Raw genomic sequence first — 24,880 nt, forward strand, 5'->3', positions numbered from 1 at the left:
AACGCAATGGTTATGGCATCTCCTGTTATTTGAAAATAGATGACTGTTCAGACAGTCACTAAAAAACTGGTGTGCACTTACTAAGATTACTACGTTAACCTGAAGGAAGAACAGTCAGATGTGTGTTGTGCACATTCTTTCAGAATTGGGCAGTGAATCTTCACATAATGACTAAATATGATGTATTATATTTTGATTATGCTATCTTTTGTACATTTTGTAACATACTATTTTATAACAGCTTATAATAATGAATAGACGATACACTGGAACAACAAGACGCAATGCAGCAGACAAGTTATTATATATATACAGTTATGAACATGTAATTGCCCCTTGAGTACTCGACGAGTACTCTAGTAATTAGTCGGAGTACTCGAGTAGACAAAATGCCCATCCGTAATGTGTATATAACTGTGTGTGTGTGTGTGTGTGTGTGTGTTCTAAAGGTGGACTCCAAGATCTCTTTGGGTATTGCTGGCATTTTGATTGTTTTGAGCTCTGTGGCCTGTTCACTGGGGATCTTCAGCTACATCGGCATCCCCCTCACACTTATTGTCATTGAGGTCATTCCCTTCCTCGTGCTGGCCGTAGGAGTTGACAACATCTTCATCATCGTGCAGACCTACCAAGTGTGTGGTGATGTGTTTACATATTATTTTAATGTCCTGAGAGTAGATTCATCTCAAATATAACACTCTGAGAGATGTGTTGTGATTGTTTGTTGCTATCAGCTGATTTTTGTCACCCTATACAGCTCAGACAAGCACCTTTTTAGTTCTGTTTTCCATTTGAGAAAGTTAGGTTTCACTAGGGTTTTTTTAAGCTTGTTGTCAGGCATGATGTTTTGCCTCATACATTGGCAATGTTTGTGTGTCAGAGAGATGTGCGAATGCCTGAGGAGGAACTTCATCAGCAGATTGGTCGTGTTCTCGGAGATGTGGCTCCCAGCATGTTCCTCTCTTCGTTCTCAGAGACTGTGGCTTTCTTTTTAGGTAAATGAACCAAAAATGCATGAACTGGTTCATAATAAGCACACAAACTTGCCTTTGAACATGACCCTTGACTGTTCCCTGTTCTCTTTCTGTTAAAATCACATGCTATAACCAGTCATCTCAAACTCCCATTAAAAATGTTTTGTCTTGAAATGTGTCCTAAAATAGCTGCCTAAGAGTATCAGATTTCCTCATAGCTCTATCTCATTATTACTTAACTTCTCATCATGTGGTTACTGTCTGAAATTAGACTTTGAATCATCATCATTCGCAATTATGTACAGTTACCACAAAAATATTTCAGCGCTTAAGCCACAATTAAAAATGTAGGAAAATATCAAACCAGGTGGCATACAAATAATGATAGATCTTTTCTCTGAGCTAATGTCTTCAACATTTTCTTAACCATTTTCTCAATGTCTAGTGTGAGGCCACAACATAATGCTTAAACACAAAATGTCTTTTAAACCATACAGAAATGTAAACTCTTTACAAGGTTTATTTTCAATAGTCTGGAAGCATAGATCACTTCATGAGGAAGCAAGGACAAAATAAGCAATAAGGTAAACTAACTAAACCAATCTGGTCTCATTGAAGGATTGTTACTCTATAGATATTTTTGCAAACCTGACATGTACGTGCTGCTTTCCGCATTTGTCCTGGTGAAATGAACACTATAGGCACTAAAACAACTGTGTGACTTAATCGTTGTTACAAAAATCACGAGGTCAGTTACTGATTTTGATTTTATAAAAATGTAAGATTCATCGATTATTCATCCCGCTATGTTATGATGTCAAACACTTACGTTAACACATGATTTGAAAAACGAAACATTTTAACACTTGTATTCCAGTCCCACGTACATATACGCACTTATTCCTAAATCATTAGCTCACTTGATAGAGCATTGGACTTTGAGCTTGACAGCCACGGTTCAAAACCAGCCAAAGACGCTCTAAAGTATAACCGACAAAAAAGCAATACAAAATTAAGTGGATACCTCGGTTAATGTGTGTTTTCTTTTCTATTTTTGAATTAGCATTTTCAAACACTATTGGTTTGGTGTTGGTTAAGGGTAAGGATGTATGTTTGTTAAACTCTCATTTATCTTTCTGGACACTATTGGTTAGGTTTAGGGTACAGTTTTAGGTTAGGGAGGTACCATTTTCTTATTAAAACCTCCATCTAAAATTCACCTTAACCTTGCCTGATCACAACCTCATTTCGCTCGATTTTAGTGCCCCCCGCTGGACATTTCACTTTAAAACTGCAGCAAAACGTGTAATGAAGCACATTTCAGTTTTGCAAAACGTTGCAATGCTCATGTAAATTTAATGAGACCAGGCTGAACTAAACCCAATCCCAAAAGTTATTAACTAACCTATAAAGAGAGAACAAAAGAAACAATTTCTTCCTTGACTCTCTGTCTAACCAAAAATGGAGGAAAAGGTTGGTAACAAAAATAACACTCCCTCCCTACAGCTTCTCACATTAATGTTGTGACTGTAATATTAACAAATATATATAATTTAAAGTTGTATGAGAAAAAAGAAATGAATAAAGAACACCAAATGGCAAAATAACAACACTAACAACACTAACAACAATTTGGGTTTTTACAACAACTTGGGCTTAACAACAAGGGACACTTCCCTACACAACAACAGCCCTCAACTAATACCCAAACAACAACTCGGAGAGCAACTTTTTTTTTTTTTTTTATGCAATGTTTTATTTTTGTATTACGCAAAATTCAAAAGGGGAATAACAAATTAATATTAACAGGAAGCAAAAGAATTCAGATGGAGTTAAGTCTGAAAATAACAAACAGAAAGCATTCTAACTACTCAAAGTACTAAACATCCTAACAAAATAAATCAAACAGAAATGCATAACTTAACTAACATAAACGGGAAAGAAAAACATGAATAAACTAAACCAGACCTCACCTCCTACAGCTTTCAGATAAAGTTGTAGTTGAACTAAAGTTGCCAACAAAGATTACAAAAGACTGACAATGACAACAAACATAAGTGCAGGTTTACAACAACTTTGGGTGTCAACCGCAACTGGGTTTACAACAAGCTTTCAACATTTCGAGACACTTCCCCTGAATTGATTTTATGTCAGTTTTCCTCAACTTCACACAGTGTAACCACAGATGTCATTTATCACAATAAATTTTGTCTCAATTTTGAACAGTTCAGCTATTTATTTATAGTTTTAAAACATTGCAAACTTGTTTTTGTGAAATGTTTTGCATGGAAAAACATTTAATGTGCGTCAGCGTGCCTTTCCTTGAAATAAATGGCACATGGTTTGATATTTTGCTATCATACAATTTTAAGTGTCTACGGTATTTAGATCATTTGTTTTTCTAGATGGCTGGATTTTAACTGTACATGCTGTGTTTTTTCATCTGTCTCTAGGTGCTCTTTCCACCATGCCTGCAGTGAGGACATTCTCTCTTTTCGCTGGTCTGGCCGTCTTCATTGACTTCCTCCTGCAGATCAGCTGCTTTGTGTCTCTGCTGGGACTAGACATTAAGAGGCAAGAGGTGAGGGTGTCAAATAGTTCAATAGTTGCTGTGAGAATACTGATAATTAAGCCCAAATTATACTTTGTTTTTGACACGAACGCTAGGCATATGCATACAGTGTTCGTCAACAGCAGAGTGCTCCATTATGGTGCATGTCGGAATTATTGTATTTACGTGTTGAGCGCACATGAACGCCACCACAAAGTCATAATTACGAGTGGGGAAACTCTGGATTTTCTTTTAGCCCCAACTTTCCAAGTTGGGGGCGTGTCAGTTTAAGAATCATGGCGGAAGCCGATGTTATTGGTAATAACTTGTTTACCAGTTTTTGCTTGTGGATTTTGACAGTGCAGTTCAGTAAACGATAAAGCTTGCCAAAAATAAGACCCATTTTTGCTGGTTTATGCAGCGACATTATGGGGAATAAAACTACATTTCCCATCATTATGATTAGCCACATGAGAAAGATAAAATGGATAAAGCATTAATTAATTACACTCAACGAGAGGCTTTCACTTTATTTTGTTGCATTGGTGCTAAAAAAAAAAAGCTTCCTGTCTTTGCCAGTATGAGAAAAGGAGAGAAGGAAATATATTGCAAAACGGGTCCGAACTTTCCGACTAAAATCACTTGAATGCAAATCACGTTGTATTTACGGTCTCTGACCTCGTAAAGCCCCATTCATACCACCAGCGACACAATCCCATTCATTTCAATGAGAGCACAGCGACTTCCGGCGACAAAAGTTGTCGCGACAGATCGACATGTAGAGTGACAAGACAAGTTGAGAAAATGTCAACTTTATACAAATGATGAGCGACAATCACGAGTGAAGACAGAGGAGCTTACGTCATCCGTCTCCAGGCAGGGGGAGTGTGAGATACTGGAGTCGACTCAAGTGCAGGCAAGACTGAGAAGTTAAAAGATTCTGAGAGCGATTTCACTGTTCAATATAATTTGTCTGTAACCACATGCATAGATGTGGCCTAATAAAATGATGCGTGGAAAACGGTGTCGGCATTCTGAGTGAGTTTGATTCATATATTGATATAACGTTCGTCTTGTTTAATGATGTGATGCATTAAGCACCGCTGCAGAATATATATATATATAACACTCTTCCCTGCAGAATGTGCATTTTTAGAGACAAAATAACTGATTCCTTGTCAAATTATGAAATATTAGTTTTATCGGCCACACGCGGTGTGAACGGGGCTTAAGTATGAACTTCCCAGGAGAACTTAAATGCACCATTAGTGGTATAGATCCTCCTCTTAATTTTAATCACATTTCTCCTCACTTTCGCCACCTAGTGGGACAGCGGTATGATTGTGTTTAAAATAAATTTTAAGTTGCTGTATTTATTTTAATAATTTTACCAGCTCTTTATTTTTTAATCTTTGTGGTTGGGTGTAGGGACAGGTGTAGATTTAGATGTAGGGTTGCTTCGGGACTCCATAAACGCAACAAATACTGTGTGACATTCAGCTGTTGCAAGACTTCCAGTATTTCACTGGTTATTTGAAGGAGGCATAATTTGTATTGGGTGTGTTTTGTAGTAATCTTGCAGGATGCAGACAGACCCCCTCACGATTTTTCTAACATCACATACTTCATATGCGCAAGCGCCTGGAATTATTTGCACTATTTAGTGGGGCCATTGCTTTCATGTGTAAGTTCAAGAAGACGACAAAGTGTGTGTGTGTGTGTGTGTGTGTGTGTGTGTGTAACTAAAGACTTCTTTGTGTCTAAACGCTTGAGTATCTTATAGCAGTCATAGTGCACATGTGTCAAATGGAGTTCTATAAAAAGCTATAGACGTTCGACTGTATGTATACGCTGTAGTAGATGTAAAAACTGAAGTATACTTAGAGGATCAGAAAAGATATGTGAAACATTGAAGTACTTTTGATAAAATGTCAAATGCGGCATATGTTTTTAGACTATGATGAGTAAGTACTCGCTGTTTTAAGAAGTATAGATATGTTCCTAAAAGATTCATATGAGCATAAGTCTTGACAATGATTTGAGATGCATTAGATACGTAACTTATTATGTTAATTTCCCCCCAGTCAAATCGTGTGGATATATTGTGCTGTGTGAAGTTGCCAGAGGGACAGCAAGCAAAATCTGATGGATGTCTGTTCTACTTCTTTAAGAAAATATTTGCTCCTTTTGTCTTGATGGATTGGGTGCGCCCCCTAGTGGTAAGTATCAATGCACCGGACAAGAAAAACTGAGTTAATTACAGTTGAACTGTGTAGAAAATGCTGTAAAAGGCATCATTTTACTTTTTTTATTCTCAGACAGAAAAGTGGTAGAGCGTATTCATTGTATACACTTATGCTAATTAATGCTTAGCAATTATATTATTTGAAATGATATATTATATTGTTTCTGTTTTCATCTGTAGGTTGCTGTGTTTGTGGGTATGCTCTCTTTTAGTATAGCTGTTGTTAACAAAGTGGAGATTGGACTCGAACAGACCCTGTCCATGCCTGATGTATGTTTAAGTACCTGTCACTTTTTGAATTACACACACTATTGGCCAACGAATGCATTAATTACCTCATCAGAGACTAAAAGGGGCCGTGGTGAACATAATTGAGTGAACAGAGTAAAAGAAACTTTGTACTAGGTAAATAAGACTTATTTCTTCTCTCTGTCATAGGACTCATTTGTGCTGAATTACTTTGGGAACCTGAGTGAGTATCTGCACACGGGGCCACCAGTGTATTTTGTGGTAGAAGACGGACATGACTATAAAACAACTGAGGGTCAGAACGCAGTATGTGGTGGAGTGGGCTGCAACAACAACTCTCTCATCCAGCAAATTTATACCGCCTCACTCTTGAGTAACTAGTAAGTTAAACATAAATTTTGCCATCTTTTGGAGTTGAAAATAGGCCTCTTTCAAGTGCACCTGGAAAGCCTGAGTAGCTCAGCGAGTATTGACGCTGACTATCACACCTGGATTCGCAAGTTTGAATCTAGGGCGTGCTGAGTGACTCCAGTTAGGCTTCCCAAGCAACCAATTGGCCCGGTTGCTAGGGAGGGTAGAGTCACATTGGGGTAACCTCCTCGTAGTTGCCATAATTTGGTTCTTGCTCTCAGTGGGGTGTGTGATGAGTTGTGCGTGGATGACACGGAGAATACCGTGAAGCATCCACTCACGCTTGTGATAAAATGGACAGATTGATGGTCTCAGACGCGGAGGCAACTGAGATTTGTCCTCCGCCTTCCGGTTTGAGGCAAGTCACTATGGACTTGGAGCGCATTTTGGGCATTCCGAAAAGGGAGGAAAAAAAATTATACAAATAATCGTTGTTCTTTTACAGTCAGTTGGTCTCTAAACAAAAAAACACAATTAATTCTAATCGCGCATGGCACAATGAGATGAAGCCATTCTAGTCTTTCTCATTAACATGCGCTTATCTACAGACAATCGTTACAGAAATGCCAGTTTTCTTAAAGAGACGTTTCTTAACACGTTCAACAAATCAATTTTAGTACTTGCAAAAAGGTGTAAATTATGTTATTGAACAATAAATATGTTACAAAATATAATGTATGCAATATAATATCATATTCATTGAAGGAATACATGGGTCTGTTCTTTTTTTTAAATGGCTACAATTTGACCAAAATGATGAAAAACTAATCAAATATAATTAGTCAAATTAATACTTGATGTACCTAGTTAGAAGGTCCCCTGTAGAATTAACAGCATTTGCTGGGAGATAACTTCTTTCAAGCATAGGCAAAAGGGGCATTATAACTCAAATATACCCATACGAATCGAATCGAGAACTTGTGAATCGAAAACGAATCGGGAACGCTGCATCAATTCCCAGCCTCTACGGAATTGCTAACATCTACTACGGAATTGCGTTCCACGACCGTTCATCTCAACCAACCCCTTCCAACTCGAATTAAGTGTATCGTCTACAATAGAGATCGACCAATATTGGTTTTTAAAGACCGATAAGTTAATGTTTGTGTCTAAATGTCCAATAACCGATATGCATAACTGATTTTTAATTGTTGTTTTATTTCTGCTTTAAAGCACAATGACAACTTGATCATTTATCTTCTTTAAATGAATAGCCTGATGTACAATATTAATATTGGGCACAGTCTACAAAGAAGTAGTTGAAGTTTAATAGTTTAAGTTGCAATATACACTTGCTCAAAGGCCTTCACTTAATATTAAAAATGTCAAGTGTTTTGTGTCTAACGTTATAGGTAAACCTGATTAATAAAGAACAGATAACCAATTAAGTCAAAAAGTGGAAATATCAGTTAAAACATATCCATTAATCTGATTAACGGTTAATTTGTAATCTAGAATTCTGAGTTTCTCACTGGTAAATATGACATGTGCACGGATCATGGAATTACGATATTTCCAAATTCACTTGAAGGCCACAATTATTATGAACAGTTGTTTTTTTGTTTTGTTTTTTATGTCTTGACCCCAACAGTCCTGTGAAAAATCGCTGTGTTGCAACTGATCAAAGATGTCAGTCTAGTGCATGAAAAAGATTAATACACCATGCAGATAGATGCAAGAGTGCATCCTGTTTGAATGCCCCTTATCTGCATCTGGATTAATAGTGACTGTTTGATCAGTAACTGCTTTTACAGTTTTCTAGTTTGACATCTATCAGATCAATGTAGTGACTCTTGTGTCATAATTTCAGCACTAGGATCAGTAATGTTCCTTCGTCGTGGCTGGATGACTACTTTGACTGGGTGAAGCCACAATCATCATGCTGCAGATATTATAACGCCACAGGATCTTTCTGCAATGCTTCAGGTAAACCATTAGCCAGTAGATCAACAGAGCCCTGACCTCCATTTCAGAAATGTCACTGTGGGAACTTAATGCAGGGTAGTCCTTGTTAGTTATTGAATAGATATTGAACAGTTCACAGTGTTCTTGTTCTGGGGCCTTTGAACTCTATGATAACATTTCAATGGAGAAACGTTTTATGTAAATATGACACGATTTTAAAAATGTCTTCTCATCATTGGTATTAATCAGTCAAAAAGTGTGGACACCCTGGTACTTTGTCTTGTCTTTGAATGATTTTGATATTTCTCTTCTCCATCAGTGGTGGATAAGACCTGTGTTCACTGCAGACCTATGAATTCAAGTGGGAAACAGAGGCCCAATGGAACAGATTTCATGCACTTCCTCCCCATGTTTCTTTCAGACAACCCAAATATCAAGTGTGGAAAAGGGTAAGATTTCAACCCATTGATGAGCTTTGTCTGCTGCACAAGCAACCAACCACCAACATTTTGGCCAAAATGAGCTTTAAAGTGCACCAGATATTAATGACATTTTATTTACAAAAAAACTATGTGTACATTTGGCACCAATTACAAAATCAATAACTCAGAGTAACTAATAACACCTTTTTTTCCTGCGCAGTGGTCATGCTGCATACAGCAATGCTGTGGCTCTCAAAGAGAACAATACTGATGTTGGGGCCACCTACTTCATGAGCTATCACACCATCTTAAAAACCTCGTCTGACTACATTGACGCCATGAAGATGGCACGAGAGCTCACTGACAACATCACACAGGCAATGAAGCTGCAGGACAAGAGTTACCATGTCTTCCCTTACAGGTAAACGCAACTTGCCCTTTAATGTGTTTGGAGATTATTCCATTCAAATATTTAATTTACTCACCCTCATGTTGTTCCAAATTCATATGATTTTCTTCCATTGACTAAATGAGATGGTAGGCAGCATGTTGGCCTTTCAACATTCACTTTCATTGCATCTTTTTCCAAAAAATCAAAGTGAATGGTGACTGAGGATTTCAGTCAAAAATAATATGCCTAACGTCTCCTTTTGGGCTCCACAGACAAAAGTTTGAACAACATAAGGGTGAGTAAATGATGGCAGAATTGTCCCTTTTAAGTTTATAAGTTTTAGTGAAGCTCTGTACTAAATAAGGTTCCCTACTCCTTCCTCGACTTGGCTTAATGCATGCATAGAAATATGCTTTTTTTTTCTTATTAAATGTTTTGTTTTTTTATCACATGCAAAGTTCAGCAAAGCAAAGGTCATCCTGACCCACTTCCATAAAGGATGGTAAAAGTGTACAAATGTATCATAAACATAAGACACTCCTAATGCAAATAATCATGTCCTAGCGAGGGCCAGCTATGTAGGGCAGCCCTCTTTACCTCTCCCACTGTATACCTGTAGATTAACTGGGCCAAAAGTCTCTTAGCAGCCCTCATATCCCACTGACTCTGAACAGCCAAAAAGCTACATGCAGTTATGTATGTTAGTACACCAATTATATTTAATAAACCGACAGTGTGTGTGGTCATCTAAATGCATTAAACGGTTTTCTTTTATCAATGTAAGGTCATAAACTGCTTAATAAACTGATTGACGCAGGTACATTTTTGCCCATAACCCCAATTTTGCATTGCAAAATGTAATACCGTCTTATCCAGTGTTCGCAAGTGTTGTGCATAGGGCTGTCACGATTATGAAATTTGGCTGATGACTAATTTATAACAATTAATTGTCTATTTTAGGGCAATGACGATTAATTGATACTTTTTAGGGATTTCACGATTAGTTGTCATATAAATTGTCATATTTCTTAAGGTGCACATGTGCTTCAAATATATTAATCAAATAATGAAAGAGGGATATACAGTGCATTCAGGAAATATTCAGACCCTTTTTTTTTTTTTTTTTACATTTTGTTATGTTTCAGCTTTATGCTAAAATGCTTTATAAAAAAAAAACTCAATCTATACTCCATATCCTATTATGACAAGGCAAAAAACAGAATTTTGATAACTTTCACATTTATTGAAATGAAAAAACAGACCTATTGCATTGACATAAGTATTCAGACCCTTTGCAGACCTAGTTCAGTTGCATCCTATTCCTCTGGATCATCTTTGTTATGTTTCTGCACTTTGATTGGAGTCCACCTGTGGCACATTCAATTGATTGGACATGATGTGGAAAGGCACACTAACTATCAAATTAACTGCCTGCCTCTGAGTTCAGAGACAGGATTGCGTCGAGGCACAGATCTGGGGAAGGCTACAAAAATAATTTGGCTGTGTTGAAGGTTCCCAAGGGCCATCCCAACGGTGAAACATGGTGGTGGCAACATCATGCTGTGGGATGTTTTTCAGTGGCAGGACTGGGGGACTGGTCAGGGTTGAACGAAAGCTGAATGCAGCAAAATACAGAGATATCCTTAATGAATACCTGGTCCAGAGTGCACAGAACCTCAGACTGGGCCGAAGGTTCACCTTCCAACAGGACAATGACCCCAAGCACACAGCCAAGACAACGCAAGTGTGGCTTCGGGATGACTCTGTGAATGTCCTTGAGTGGCCCAGACTTGAACCCTACCTGTACATCTCTGGAGAGACCTAGAAATGTCTGTCCACCGACAGTCCCCATCCAACCTGACAGAGCATAGTAGGATCTGCAGAGAAGATTGGTAGAAAATCCCCAAATACAGGTGTGCAAAGATTGTCGCATCATAACCAAAAAGACATGAGGCTGTAATCGCTGCCAAAGGTGCTTCAACTAAGTACTGAGTTAAGGGTCTGAATAATTATGCCAATGTGATATTTCAGTTTTTACTTTTTAATAAATTTGCAAAGTTATAAAAAATCTTTTTTTTTATTTGCTTTGTTATTATAGGGTATGGAGTGTAGATTGATTAAAGCATTTTTACAAAAGACTGTAACAACAAACTGTGGGGAAAAAAGGGGGTCTGAATGCACTGTATGATTTACTTTTAAGGCTTAAAAAACTTCTGAATGACATGAACAATAATGTTTTAAATATCAAAATATTTCTAAATACTGAAAATAATAAATCAAATCTATAAATTGTTTATTTTTAATTAATTATATTATACAATAGTAAAATGTATTCACTTTCACACATTTCACTCACAATAACCTGGTTGCATAAGTGTGCACACCCTTAAACTAATACTTTGTTGAAGCACATTTTGATTTTATTACAGCACTCAGTCTTTTTGGGTAGGAGTCTATTAGCATGACACATCTTGACGTTGCAATATTTGCCCACTCTTCTTTGCAAAAGCGCTCCAAATCTGTCAGATTGCAAGGACATCTCCTATGCACAGCCCTCTTCAGATCACCCCACAGATGTTCAATTGGATTCAGGTCTGGGGTCTGGCTGGGCCATTCCAAAACATTAATCATCTTCTGGTGAAGCCATGCTTTTGTGGATTTGGATGTGTACTTTGGGTCGTTGTTGTGCTGAAAGGTGAACTTCCTCTTCATCTTCAGCTTTTTAACGGACGCCTGAAGGTTTTGTGCCAAAATTGCCTGGTATTTGGAACTGTTCATAATTCCCTCCACCCTGACTAAGGCCCCGGTTCGAGCTGAAGAAAAACGGCCCCAAAGCATGATGCTGCCACCACCATGCTTCACTGTGGGTATGGTGATCTTTGGGTGATGTGCAGTTTTTTTTTTTTGCGGCAAACATACCTTTTGGAATTATGGCCAAAAAGTTCAACCTTGGTTTCATCAGACCATACACATTTTCCCACGTGATTTTGGGAGACTTGATGTTTGTTTTTGCAAACTTCAGCCGGGCTTGGATGTTTTTCTTTGTAAGAAAAGGCTTCTGTAGCACACAGCCAGTACTTGGCAGTAATTCCTGCAGTTCCTTTAATGTTACTGTAGGCCTCTTGGAAGCCTCCCTGACCAGTTTTCTTCTCTTCTCATCAATTTTGGAGGGACGTCCAGTTCTTGGTAATGTCTCTGTTGTTCCATATTTTCGCCACTTGATGATGACTGTCTTCACTGTGTTCCATGGTATATCTAATGCTTTGGAAATTCTTTTGTACCCTTCTCCTGACTGATATCTTTCAACAATGAGATCCCTCTGATGCTTTGGAAGATCTCTGCGGACCATGGCTTTTGCTCTGAGATGCAACTAAAATGTCAAATCCTACTAGAACAGCTGAACTTTATTTGTGATTAATCAGTCACTTGATGATGGCAGGTGTGTAATGACTTCTATTTAACATGAGTTTGAATGAGATTGGGGATGTGGCTGTGTTCAGAATTAACCAGTTATAAGAGGGTGTGCACACTTATGCAACCAGGTTATTGTAAGGTTTTAAATTTTTCCCCCACGAGGATTTCAGTTTGTTTTTCAATTGAATTGTTCACATTATAGGTCACATTAAAAGTCGAAGAAGTTCTGACATGATTTATCTTTGTCGCATTCTTTTACATCACAAAAACCTGGCATTTTAACAGGGGTGTGTAGACTTTTTTTTTTTTTTTTCATATCCACTATATGAACCCATTATGACCAGGAATATTTGCCATTACACAGTTGTTTAAAGTAAAGCTGGAGCACTTTGCTTTCACTATCAAAGTGTATATTTGTTTGTTTATCTTCACCGGAGTTTGGTGCAAACCTCTGCTGATGGTGTGCACATAAGAGTGCTTCACATGCTCTTCAGGACAGGAGCTGCTTTAGTTGACATCCATGTTGCGGCTCAGTGATGCATTCAACTGAATGACACGCAAACATGCCGTTGATGGTATTTATATATTCATTTAAAACTCCCTTATTTGGACATTAAAATGTGATTGGGATGTGAAGTGCACCATAATCATTTGAGATAACCGCAGTTAGATCAAATAACTGAGACGGTCCTAGTTGTGCACATTTCTCTTCATGGTTTGATGTCAACAGCAGACAATAACTCGATTATTTAAAAACTCATGTAAACATGGTTTTCTTTCTTTGTCAGGTTTAAAAAAAAAAAGAGAAAAAAAAAAGCGGATTTATGGTGTGCATGCTCAATGTTTCATCAAACTATCATTTAGGTCACACTCCATTGTGGTATGGCATGCGCACTTTTCACAATCCAATCAATTCCTGGTTTATAAAATCAAGCCCTGGCATTTATTTTATTTTTTTTCTATAACTGAATATCCAGTTTCAGTCGGAAAGACATCAAATTACAGAATTAAAATGGTTTTGAATGGGATTTCAGCTAGACTTAGTAGCAGTAAAAATGGTCCCCTCTGACCCTGTCATTCTGTTTTGTTTTTTCCCCCATGTACAGTATATTCTACGTCTTCTATGAACAGTACCTTACCATCATCTATGACACTGCCTTCAACCTGGGTATGTCGCTGGTGGCCATCTTTGTGGTGTCTGCAGTGCTTCTAGGCTTTGAGCTGTGGTCAGCAGTGCTCGTGTCCTTCACCATCGCTATGATCCTTATCAACATGTTTGGAGTTATGTGGCTGTGGAATATCAGCCTCAACGCTGTCTCTTTAGTCAACCTTGTAATGGTCAGTTCAAGAACCACAGAAATGTGTGGTTTGATGTATGTTGATCAAGATATACAGACTTATAATATGAATACTTTTTATTTTTTATTTAATGAAATAACTTTTGATACTGAAGCATTCAAACAAATAGACTACGGTACCCAAAAATACAAATTCTCTCATTATTTACTCACCCACATGCCATTCCAGATGTGTATGACTTTCTTTCTTCTGCTGAACATGAAGATATTTAGAAGAATATCTCGGCTCTGTAGATCCATACAATGCAAGTGAATTGTGACCAAAACTTTTAAACCCCAAAAAGCACATAAGAGCTGAAATATTAAAGAGCCTAACCTAAAGAGCTAAAATATTCTTCTAAAAATATTTTTTGTGTACAGCAGAAGAAAGTCATACACATCTGGGATTGCAGTACAAGATGAGAGAATTTAAATGTTTGGGTGAACTATCCCTTTAATTCTTTCTTTAGAAGGTAGGTTAAATATACACTGGCAGCCAGAAGTTTGGAATAATGTACAGATTTTGCTCTTATTGAAAGAAATTGGTACTTTTATTTACTAAAATGGCATTCAACTGATCACAGTGTATAGTCAGGACATTAATAGAGTCTATTGCACCCCTGAGTCTTCTCTTTACTGTTGTACTTGAAACTGGTGTTGAGTGGGTAGAATTCAATGAAGCTGTCAGCGGAGGACATGTGAGGCGTCTATTTCTGAACTAGAGACTCTGATGTACTTATCCTCTTGTTTAGTTGTACATCTGGCCTTCCACATCTCTTTCTGCCATTGTTAGAGCCAGTTATCCTTTGTCTTTGAAGACTGTAGTGTACACCTTTTTATATTAAATCTTCAGTTTTTTGGCAATTTCAAGCATTTTATAGCCTTCATTCCTCAAAAAAGTCATTGACTGAGTTTCTAGAGAAAGCGTTTTCTTTTTTTGCAGTTTTTGACCCAATATTGACCTTAAGACATGCCAGTCTATTGCATACTGTGGCAACTCAAAAACAAACACTAAGAAAATGTTAAGCATCATTTAATGAACCAAATAGCTTTGTGTGTTTTATATAATGGCAAGTGATTTGGGAAATGGATTTGATTAAAAAAAAAAATATACTTTTTTCAAATAGGGATGATGCTGTTTTTTTACATCAGTAATGTCCTTACTATACTCTGTGATCAGTTGAATGCCACTTTGGTGAATTCAAGTACCAATTTCCTTCCAAAACAGCTAAATCTGTACATTATTCTGAACTTTTGGCCACCAGTGTATATTTATTTAATTAATATTTGCATTATTTGCTATGATTTGCATTTTTACCCTGTTTATTTTTTATAAAAAATCCAATGCCACCAATTTGATTTTGAGATTCTGGTGTGAAAAAGGTGACCTTATTTGTTTTTTGCAGAGTTGTGGCATATCAGTGGAGTTCTGCAGTCATATTGTGAGAGCTTTTTCTGTAAGCACCAAGAGCTCAAGAGTGGAGCGGGCAGAGGAGGCGCTGGCACACATGGGCAGCTCTGTGAGTCCCATCTCCTGCACACACCTTCAAGCTTACCGACACATTTTGCTCTTTCACATGGTCTATTATGTGTTCTCCGTGCTGATTAGTAAATGAAGACATGTCAAAAATTCAGAGGTGTGTCTCATAATTTATGCTGATCATGGCATGCATTACGTTTTTATTCCAATACATACCCGGTGTGATGACTTTATGAGAAGATTAACTGATGAAAGTTTTAGGATTGTATGTATTTTGTGACCGCTTTATAAGTACTAGAATAAACATAATATGTCTGTTGAAAACTTCCTGATGTTAGAATGCTATTTTGGTCTCTCTCCTCAGGTGTTCAGTGGCATCACCCTCACTAAATTTGGCGGCATCTTGATTCTTGCCCTCTCCAAATCCCAGATCTTCCAGATTTTCTACTTCCGCATGTATCTTGCTATAGTGCTTCTGGGAGCTGCTCATGGCCTAATTTTCCTGCCTGTGCTACTCAGTTATGCAGGTACACCACAATAATACCTTTTTAAAGGGATAGTTCACCCCCAAAAATGACAGCTTTCATGATTAACTCAACTGTATGTTTTTCTTTCTTCTGTTGAACACAAACCAAGTTGCTCGTTTCCATTCGTAAGGACCGTCGAGCTCAAAAAATGACATAAAGCACTTTTAGAAGTCTTCTGAAGTCATGCGAAAGCTGACTTCAGAAGAGGAACTTCATTTGTGAGGAACTGACCAAATTGAATACATTCAGATATGGCTGCACTATTTTGACGTCAGTGATAATCAGTTGTGTGTGAAAAGTTTAGTTGACATAAAACCTGAACTGGTGATGCAGACTGTTTTTGAATGTCCTCATTTAATCATTTAGCTTGACATTATTTGCGACATTGATTTTCACATTGGCGATTGTGTGAATTCAATGAGATAAAGGAATATTCCAGGTTCAATACAAGTTAAGCTCAATCGACAGCATTTATGGCACAATATTGATTAACACAAAAACTAACTTCGACTTGTCCCTCCTTTTCTTTAAAAAAAGAGAAAACAAAGTTACAGTGAGGCACTTATAATGGAAGTGAATGGGGCAATTTGTAAACATTAAAATACTCTTTCAAAAGTATAGCCAAAATACATAAACAATATGCGTGTTAATGTGATCTGACCACTTGATAACCTTTTCTGTGTAAAGTTATTGGCAATTTTACAACTTTGAAGCCGTGACGAAGTAGCGTTATAAACCCTAAAATGTAAACAACTTTACAGGTCAAATAATACACGTTTTAACAGAAAAATGTATGTAAGTGCTTTTATAAAATTATAAGCTTTGCCATTCAAAATAAAAAGTGGTGAGTCGAAATTCGATTCTCTGCTAATTATTATGAACCCACAGATGCTGCCAATTGAGCGTAACTTGTTCTGAACCAGAAATATTCCTTAAATTAATGTGGAGTTTTTGTTTGTCCAAGCAGTGGGTAGTGCATGTTTTGTATTCAAATGGACACAAGGTTGATTGTTATGTCCCAATCCCTGTCTCTCTCACTTGACTATATTTAAAGGCAAAAAAGCTAATAAATAAACTTAAAAAATGGTGTTTGTTTTAACCACGAAAGAAGTCATTAAAACCTTTTTATTTCCCTTTCATCTCAGGTCCATCTGTTAATAAAGCAAAAGTTATGGCTGCTCACAACAGGCTTGTGGGTACAGAGAGGGAGCGACTCATGTACTAACAGTTCTTTTGAAGCTAAATGGCAATTGACTTTGAGAGGAAACAACGGTTAATTTTCACATTCTATGCATTGTAACGCACTTCAACAAACTGACCTAAATCAGGAACCCCCAAGAATTTCTCTTCAATATGGACTCCTCTGTTCATTTTTGTCCACACGGTCATTCTTTACCCAAACCGATCTAAACTCAAGGACTGGCTTGGAAGATAATTTCAACATTAAAACCACGCAGTAATTGACATGGAGCAGGCTGCAGTCATTTCTTCTAGTGTGCAAAAAAAATGAAGTACATACTGTTACCACAGATTACACTGCAGCCACTGTGGTAAACCATTCAAGCAAACAAGGGAGACATAAGCAAGAAGATAACTTTTTTTTTTTTTTTGTATGGTTGAAGTCTGAATGTGTATGAGAAATGTAATTTGTATTTATTTATGTGAATCTCTTTCCTTTTTGTTGATTTGTAAGCATATTTCATATAATTAACATCAAAATAATGAAGAAAAGTCAACTGAAATCCCAACAATGAGGCACTATGGACAATCTCTTGATGATTTATTGTGATGCTACGACAACAATGATGTTACACAAGCAGTTAGCAGTTTACTGCTAGCGCTACCTAAACTGTGTGGTTTTGAAGCAGTTTAACCACTTTAGTCTTAGATAATTAACAAAGTTGGGAAAATGGGTTGCAACTGGGCATGACTAATAAACATGAAGTATTTTAAATGTTTACTTCTAAAGCTGTGTTATGGTGCATTTATTAGCATTTAAAAGCTAAGAAAGGGAGAGCTAGCATTAATGTAGTCACCTACATGAACATTTTAGTATTGTAGATTGTTTGAACCACACATACTTTGGCTCAGGATTTGCCTGGTCATCTCAATTATTAACATGCACTCTAGCTTTAGACAGGCTGCTAAATGGGTTTTGTACCTCCTAAAAATGTGGTGAGGGTAACTCTAGGATACCTAGTATATCCTAGAGTTTTTTTTATGGGGATGGTTGGTATTTTGTGTTATGTTGGGATTGACATGGATTGTGGATATATGATTTTTCAGGGTAATATAAAATGGGATGGTGTTGGCAGCATGGACCGTTATTAATATATAAAATGGGAGCCACAAGTTGTAACTTTCCTCGATGGATAACAGTCTTTGATTTGAAGATGATATATATATATATATATATATATATAATGGAGATACTAATTTGTAATAAATGGAGATGTTTTATATCTTGTTTGCTGTTGGTTATTGTGTCCAGCTAAGAAAGTGTGTGTGTGTGAATAGACAGACAGACATATATTATAAATATTTTTATATACACACTCTTGAAATTAAGAAACCACATCAAAATTATCAGATTCTCAGTATTTACCATTTATTAATATGTGTTTGAATAAAATGAACATCTAAGTACTGTCAACATTTCTCTTTAATTCCAAATAACAATATTGTCAAATAGAGTTTTTATTTGCAGAAAATGACAACTGGTCAAAATAACAAAAAAAAGGGTTTTCAGACCTTGAATAATGCATAGGGTTCCCACTTTTTTCAACCAATGAATTTCCATGATTTTTCCATGACTTGAAATATAATTTCCATGTCCAAACATTTATCCTTCCATTCTGAAAATGACACTAAAATCACGATCACAAATTTGTAAAAAAACAAAAAAAAACAAAGTTCAACTGAAAACATTTCATTTTAATCCATACAAACACATTGTTTAATCCTAAATTGTGTGGGTATTAGCGGCACATCGTTGTCTCTAAGGGTGCTTTCAAACTTCGATTGCTTGGACTGCACCCGGGTTCGTTTCCTCGCCATTTATATTTCAGTCCGAACAGTGTTCCATAATCAACAAACGGCAGCAGTTTACCTCTAACTAGGCAACAACTCAAGAAGTCACCAGCTTTGATGTTATTAAAGTATTCATCTCTTTGGATTTGAAACCACATGGCACATGACAAGAAATACTGTTAGACACAAAAACATGCATTTGAAGAAACACACTTTATTATATTTTTTAGAACAGACAAAGAAAAGCTGTCAATGCTTGTGTCTGATGTATGTTCAGAGGCATGCAGCTTGAGCCTGTCTTGAGGAACAATTGCATGTCAAGAGTTTTCAGTCTTCTTTTTTCTCCATTTCATTTGTCTGAAAACTTTGCAAGAATAATGATGTCTATGAGAATGCTGCAAATGATCTCGGATCATCTCAGGAGGTGCTGTGAGTTGAGTTTGCTTTATTTCCACGGAGCAGTTCGCTCTTACACATTGTGAACACAACTCTGCTGGTTCAATGATATATTTCTTTGTATTACAAAAACAAAGACAAAAGTAATTAAATCATTAAGTAATACAAGACACGTTCACCTTGAACCTAAAACATTGTTTTATTTTATATTCTTTAGGCAGCATTTACTGTATTATCAAAACGCAATACAAACACAAATTCGTTAAGGACACACATCTAGCAGCATTATTTTGGGAACACAAGGGAATTTATAGTATTAGGCTTTATTATTATGATTATTATCTTTAAATGTTTAATTGTCTTTAGTTCTTAATATGTAAACTATTAGTAATTTTCCACCTGTTGTCGTTGACATAAACTTGCGTGATGGCAAATGTGGCTGTTGGAGAAGGTGAATGTTTGAATTTGGGAGGTGGTTATATATAATATTTGTATAATTATTTGATTATTTAAATGGCTTTTTTGATTTAGTCTAAAGTCAAATAAGTCAAATTTAGCAATTTGAATTTAGAAATGTCTTTTTATGTTTTTTGTTTCAATAACTGAATTTAAAATACATTTTCATCTGACCCTTGGCAGTAGGGTTGATGATATATAATCGTATATCACAATATTTTTGTAGACGATTATCAGTAAAATATTTTTTACATATCGCCCAGCCTTAGTTCACTTCTGTGATTTGGTACGATTGCGTTCATATCAGCAGCTAAGTGTACTGGATATCACTTTTTCAAGTGGACTCGGGTGACCTCAGTTTGGAAAACTTTGACGTCATTCAAACCCAGGTGCACACCAAAAGTGCTAGAGTGAAAGCACCATAATTTGCCATGTATTCTAAATAACATGATATATTTCAAACTCTTCAGCGCGCGTTTATAATCCAGTGCATCGTAGCACACTGGTTAAATATTTTAGGACAGAGCATAATAAATAAAAATATATTAACTATAAAAAATTCCATGATTTTTCCATGACTTTGAAGGTTTTATTAATTTCCATGATTTTCCAGGCCTGGGAATCACAATTTTATAATTCTGTGATATTTCCAGGTTTTCCATGACCGTGGGAGCCCTGAATGCAAAGAAAACACATTCATATTCATTTTAAACAACACAATACTTATTGTTTTAACTTAAGACGAGTTCAGAAATCAATATTTTGTGGAATAACCCTGATTTTCAATTACAATTGTTCTCTACCAGTCTTTCACATTGTGTTTGAGTGACTTAATGCCACTCCTAGTGCAAAAATTCAAGCAGCTCGCCTTTGTTTGATGGCTTGTGGCAATCCATCTTCCTCTTGATCACATTCCAGAGATTTTAATGGGGTTCAGGTCTGGATTTTGGGCTGGCCATGTCCGAGTCTTGATCCTGTGGTCCTCCTGTGGATTGACCTGCCGGAAAAAACAATGCTCAGAGTTGGGGAACATTGTCAGAGCAGAAAGAAGTATGTTTTCTTCCAGGATAAGCTTGTACATGGATTGATTCATGCGTCCTTCACAAAAGATAAATCTGCCGATTCCAGCCTTGTTGAAACACCCCCAGATCATCACCGATCCTCCACCAAATTTCACAGTGGGTGCGAGACATTGTGGCTTGAAGGCCTCTCCAGGGGCCGGTTGCACCAGATGTACGTTACAACTTAACCTAGTTGTGGCGAATATGGGCACTAAATCACAATTTACGCACTACTAAATATTTGAGCGTTGCAACATTAAACTTAGGTGGGACCCTACATATAAACTAAATATTTACAGAAGCATCCGACCAGGAGTAACGGTTGTAATAAAAAAGCAGACTGATATTTTATATCAATGAGCTTATATTTTGTATGACAGACGTCAATCATTTCGACATACATTATGATTTGACATTTACACTTGTTTACATTTTCGAGAGAGAGAAAACATTATATAAACAAAACTTACTACTTCAGCATGAAACTGATCTAACGGTGCACTTTTCTTTGTACAGTGTCAAGTTTCAACATATACGATTAATAAACAAAGTTAATAAATGTTTCTTTTTCAATCTGTCATATTAGTATTTATTTATTTATTGTCTCATTCATTTTAGATACAGTTATTGAATATTGTTATTTACATAGACTACCATTAATGAAATCTTGTTTTATTATGTATGGTATTTTAATGGGGATATATTTATTACAGTTGAGTTACTTGAGCAAACAAGGTTTGAACATCAACCGTAACGAGATCAAACTGAAATTCACAGCTTACACACAGCTGGTGCAACCCTACCCAGGTCTCTGTCTAACCATTAGATGACCCGGTGGAGGATTGGTGATGATTAGATGCTATTTGAACTCTAGTGCAAATAGTGTCATATACTCTTACACCCCTGTTTAAATACTAACATACAGTATAGTGTCATCACTGCAGCATTTTTATTGTGTTTATTTGGAGTCCCAAAGACACCCTACACCAACCCCTACCCATAAACCTACCTTACAAAATTGACCATAGTTTTACTACAGTATCACCATGGTAATTTTCTAGTAAAATCTAAGTAACCACAAAATTAAACATGGTTACTAACTACTATTAACAACATGATACAGTAGTAACACCATGGTCAGTACATCAGAACTATATAGTCTCCACCAAAACACATAGTTACGACATTACTACAGTAAAACCATGATTAATTTTATCTGGATCAAATATTCCCTCACCTCCCGACCTTCACTGTGACCAAATCACTGTGAGGAATCTCTTTTATTTATTACTATAAGTATAGCAAATATTAAGATAAGAGATATGGGGAAAAGACATGGGATCTCCAGCATGACAACACATGCACATACCATTGTTACATCCAAAGATAATGTAAGTACACATGCGGGCGCAGTATGTTGTAAAATCCTGTCTTTCCACCAGACAGTGCAAATAGTCACTTAGTTATCCAATTTCTTAATCCACTAAATGTCTAACCCGATTAATGCCTCTGCCTCATCGTGAATAATTCAAATATGCCCGCCTTTATTTGAACAGCAGTTGACCCCAAATAAATCTGTCGTGGCTGTCTTGAGTTTGGGCGGAGGACATACATACAAGGTTTTTATTAATATTATTAATAATATATATTTATCAGTTTTATTGGCTGGTAAGTAACCTCAGATAAGTAAGTACATGTTCCCGTTTTGGACGTGCCACGTGGGGTAAATGTACTTCTGAAGTGTACAGGTAGCTGTTTTTCCTTGAACCACAAGGTGGCGCTGCAGTCATTATCTATCTGCCAAAAATAGACATACTAAATCAGTGCTGTAGCTACACAGATCCATAATGCCTGTTACCTCCCTTCTGGGGCTTCAGTACAAATGCGTCATCAGTCTGTATGATTGTATTAACATTTTCTTTAGATCTTCTGGCTAACATATAGCAGTAAAATAATTATGAATATAGAAATACCCCCTTGTAAAATTGTCTTAAACACCCAGATTGTCTCTTGAATGTTGTAATGCACACAGTCAAGAGCATGCTGCAGTTTTGAATAAACAAACTATGTTAAAACACAATTATAGTACTGATAGTACTATAGTACTTGCAAAAGGCCATGACAGTGTCTGGCGTGAACTGACTGCCTTCTTGTTGTCATACTAGCTGCCAAGTCATCATTTATTTATATGTTTCTATCTTGCCCCGTGTGGCGGCGAGGCAATGAAATATTTAGGCTGGCAGTGAAGATAGTTTTCCCTTTTTATGTAAGCATTTGGCTTGACCCTTCCGAGACCCTCACCGGCCAGCATTAGTAGATAGAAAATCAACTGTTTATCTTATGTTAACACATAAGATTAATCAACTGTTTATCTTATGTTAACACATATGGTGATATCATTTTTGAAAAAGAGTTATTAGATCGATTTATATTTGAAGAAATGAGAAAACATTTATTTAATGGACTTGCCTCCCACTATCTGACCTTGACCATTTTAAGATAACTAGCTCTCCTCTTTTTTTTACAATTGTGAATTCTAAATACTCTCTAAAAATGCATGGGATTCTATTGTATGATTATATTGAAAATATGTTTTTTTTCTTGTGCAATAGATTTTAGGCATTGAAACTCTAGTTGGAACAAAAGGCACTGGTGTCACAACTTGTTCTTATTGGTGTTGGTTTCTCTTTAGGGGTTAAAGGAGAACACAGGGTCAAAAATTCACCACTCCTGCATAAGCTGATTATATAAATGTTCCACTTGTACAGGCAATGTTCGCCAATCACACCCAGGAAAGTTGTATGATGAATCGTACCTAAGGCCAAAGAGCTGAGCTTAATGTCTGATGTGTTTGCATTTGCTTTTTGTTCATTATTTGCAAGTACTGCACTATTATGCAAGCTCTAATTCTGAATTCTTAACTGTCTTAAGTTACACTGTTATGTGTATGGTAGTTATGCTACAGAGGTCCTATAGCTTGAAACAAAAAGTGCTTTTTACAATCAGGCCAAGCGCTTTTGTGCTTGTGAGTAACAGTTCCAGTAGCATTTCACTTTTTGTGTTGTTTGGTACAAATGCGATTACAAACCGTTCCCAGCCTGGATTTCACAGCACATTAAGCTAACCTTACTCGGTATAGAAAAGCATTCTGGTGAGCACTGACAACTTTTCGCTTGAGCATTTTGAGGGATTCATTATGGGACAAGGGTCTCCCTTAAGCATTTTTCCACTGAAATGCAGGACAATCCACAGTTTTCCTGACTAACCTGTGCCATCGTGATAATTCTGATTGCCACTGATCTGTTTTCTGGTTTCAGTCTCCACAAGAAGCAACATAAAAACTACCAATATGAGTGTTCAAGATGGAGAACAACAACCATTTAATGTGTTAGTTCGAGTAAAAATGGGTTCAGGCTTAACTTGTGCAGTTGTTGGCTGTCATAACAACTTGAAGTAGTTAATAATATTTGTAACTAACATTGGGCCTCAGCATTGTTATCCACCTTCTCCATAAAATCCCTTACAAAAAATCTAATCTAGCCGCAAATTTGCCGCTTGATGTTTTCACATGCAAATGAGCTTTTGATTCGCCACAAATGTTTGCCATAAGTTTGCAGATCTTTGGCAGTATTGGTGAACCTACGGCAAACCATTGGCAACAATGGACAATTTGCCATATGTTTGCTACAAATTTGCCATGAACTCTCAATTTTCGTAAGGGCTTTGAAGGATGAGGCACAATCAAAAAAACATTATTGTGACTCTCTAAAATATTGACACAATGGAGCTTGCTTTTTTATTTAATATGATCTACAAAGACCATACGCAGATGCTAAAGAAAACACTTGGGACTGAAAAATGAAAACAGGCTTTCGTTATCGTGGAACTCTTCCACATTCAGGGATAGAGTCTATAGGCATCCCCAATGGGATGCCGTAATTTCGGCCAAAATATGGGACATCCCATCTAATACGGGACAGTTTACAACCCTCGTTTTGGTTGAATGCCTTTATTGACATACCAACTCATGA

At 36.8% G+C, this 24,880-nt stretch overlaps 1 protein-coding gene across 1 annotated transcript in view; it reads left to right on the forward strand.

Moving 5' to 3' along the window:
• Positions 1-18,353, forward strand: part of LOC127649034 (NPC intracellular cholesterol transporter 1-like) — a 44,842-nt gene extending 26,489 nt beyond the window's left edge. Inside the window, exons 13-25 of the mRNA XM_052133917.1 lie at positions 450-632; positions 881-995; positions 3,428-3,555; positions 5,610-5,744; positions 5,951-6,040; positions 6,209-6,399; positions 8,241-8,356; positions 8,655-8,784; positions 8,978-9,178; positions 13,669-13,900; positions 15,306-15,419; positions 15,744-15,906; positions 17,052-18,353. Coding sequence (XP_051989877.1) covers positions 450-632; positions 881-995; positions 3,428-3,555; positions 5,610-5,744; positions 5,951-6,040; positions 6,209-6,399; positions 8,241-8,356; positions 8,655-8,784; positions 8,978-9,178; positions 13,669-13,900; positions 15,306-15,419; positions 15,744-15,906; positions 17,052-17,131 — 1,878 coding nt within the window. The 3' untranslated portion in view covers positions 17,132-18,353. The remainder of the gene's footprint in view (positions 1-449; positions 633-880; positions 996-3,427; positions 3,556-5,609; positions 5,745-5,950; positions 6,041-6,208; positions 6,400-8,240; positions 8,357-8,654; positions 8,785-8,977; positions 9,179-13,668; positions 13,901-15,305; positions 15,420-15,743; positions 15,907-17,051) is intronic.
• Positions 18,354-24,880: the final 6,527 nt, after the last annotated feature.

The sequence above is a fragment of the Xyrauchen texanus genome, chromosome 9 (genome assembly GCF_025860055.1).
Source record: "Xyrauchen texanus isolate HMW12.3.18 chromosome 9, RBS_HiC_50CHRs, whole genome shotgun sequence".
In the NCBI taxonomy this organism is placed as follows: Eukaryota; Metazoa; Chordata; class Actinopteri; order Cypriniformes; family Catostomidae; genus Xyrauchen; species Xyrauchen texanus.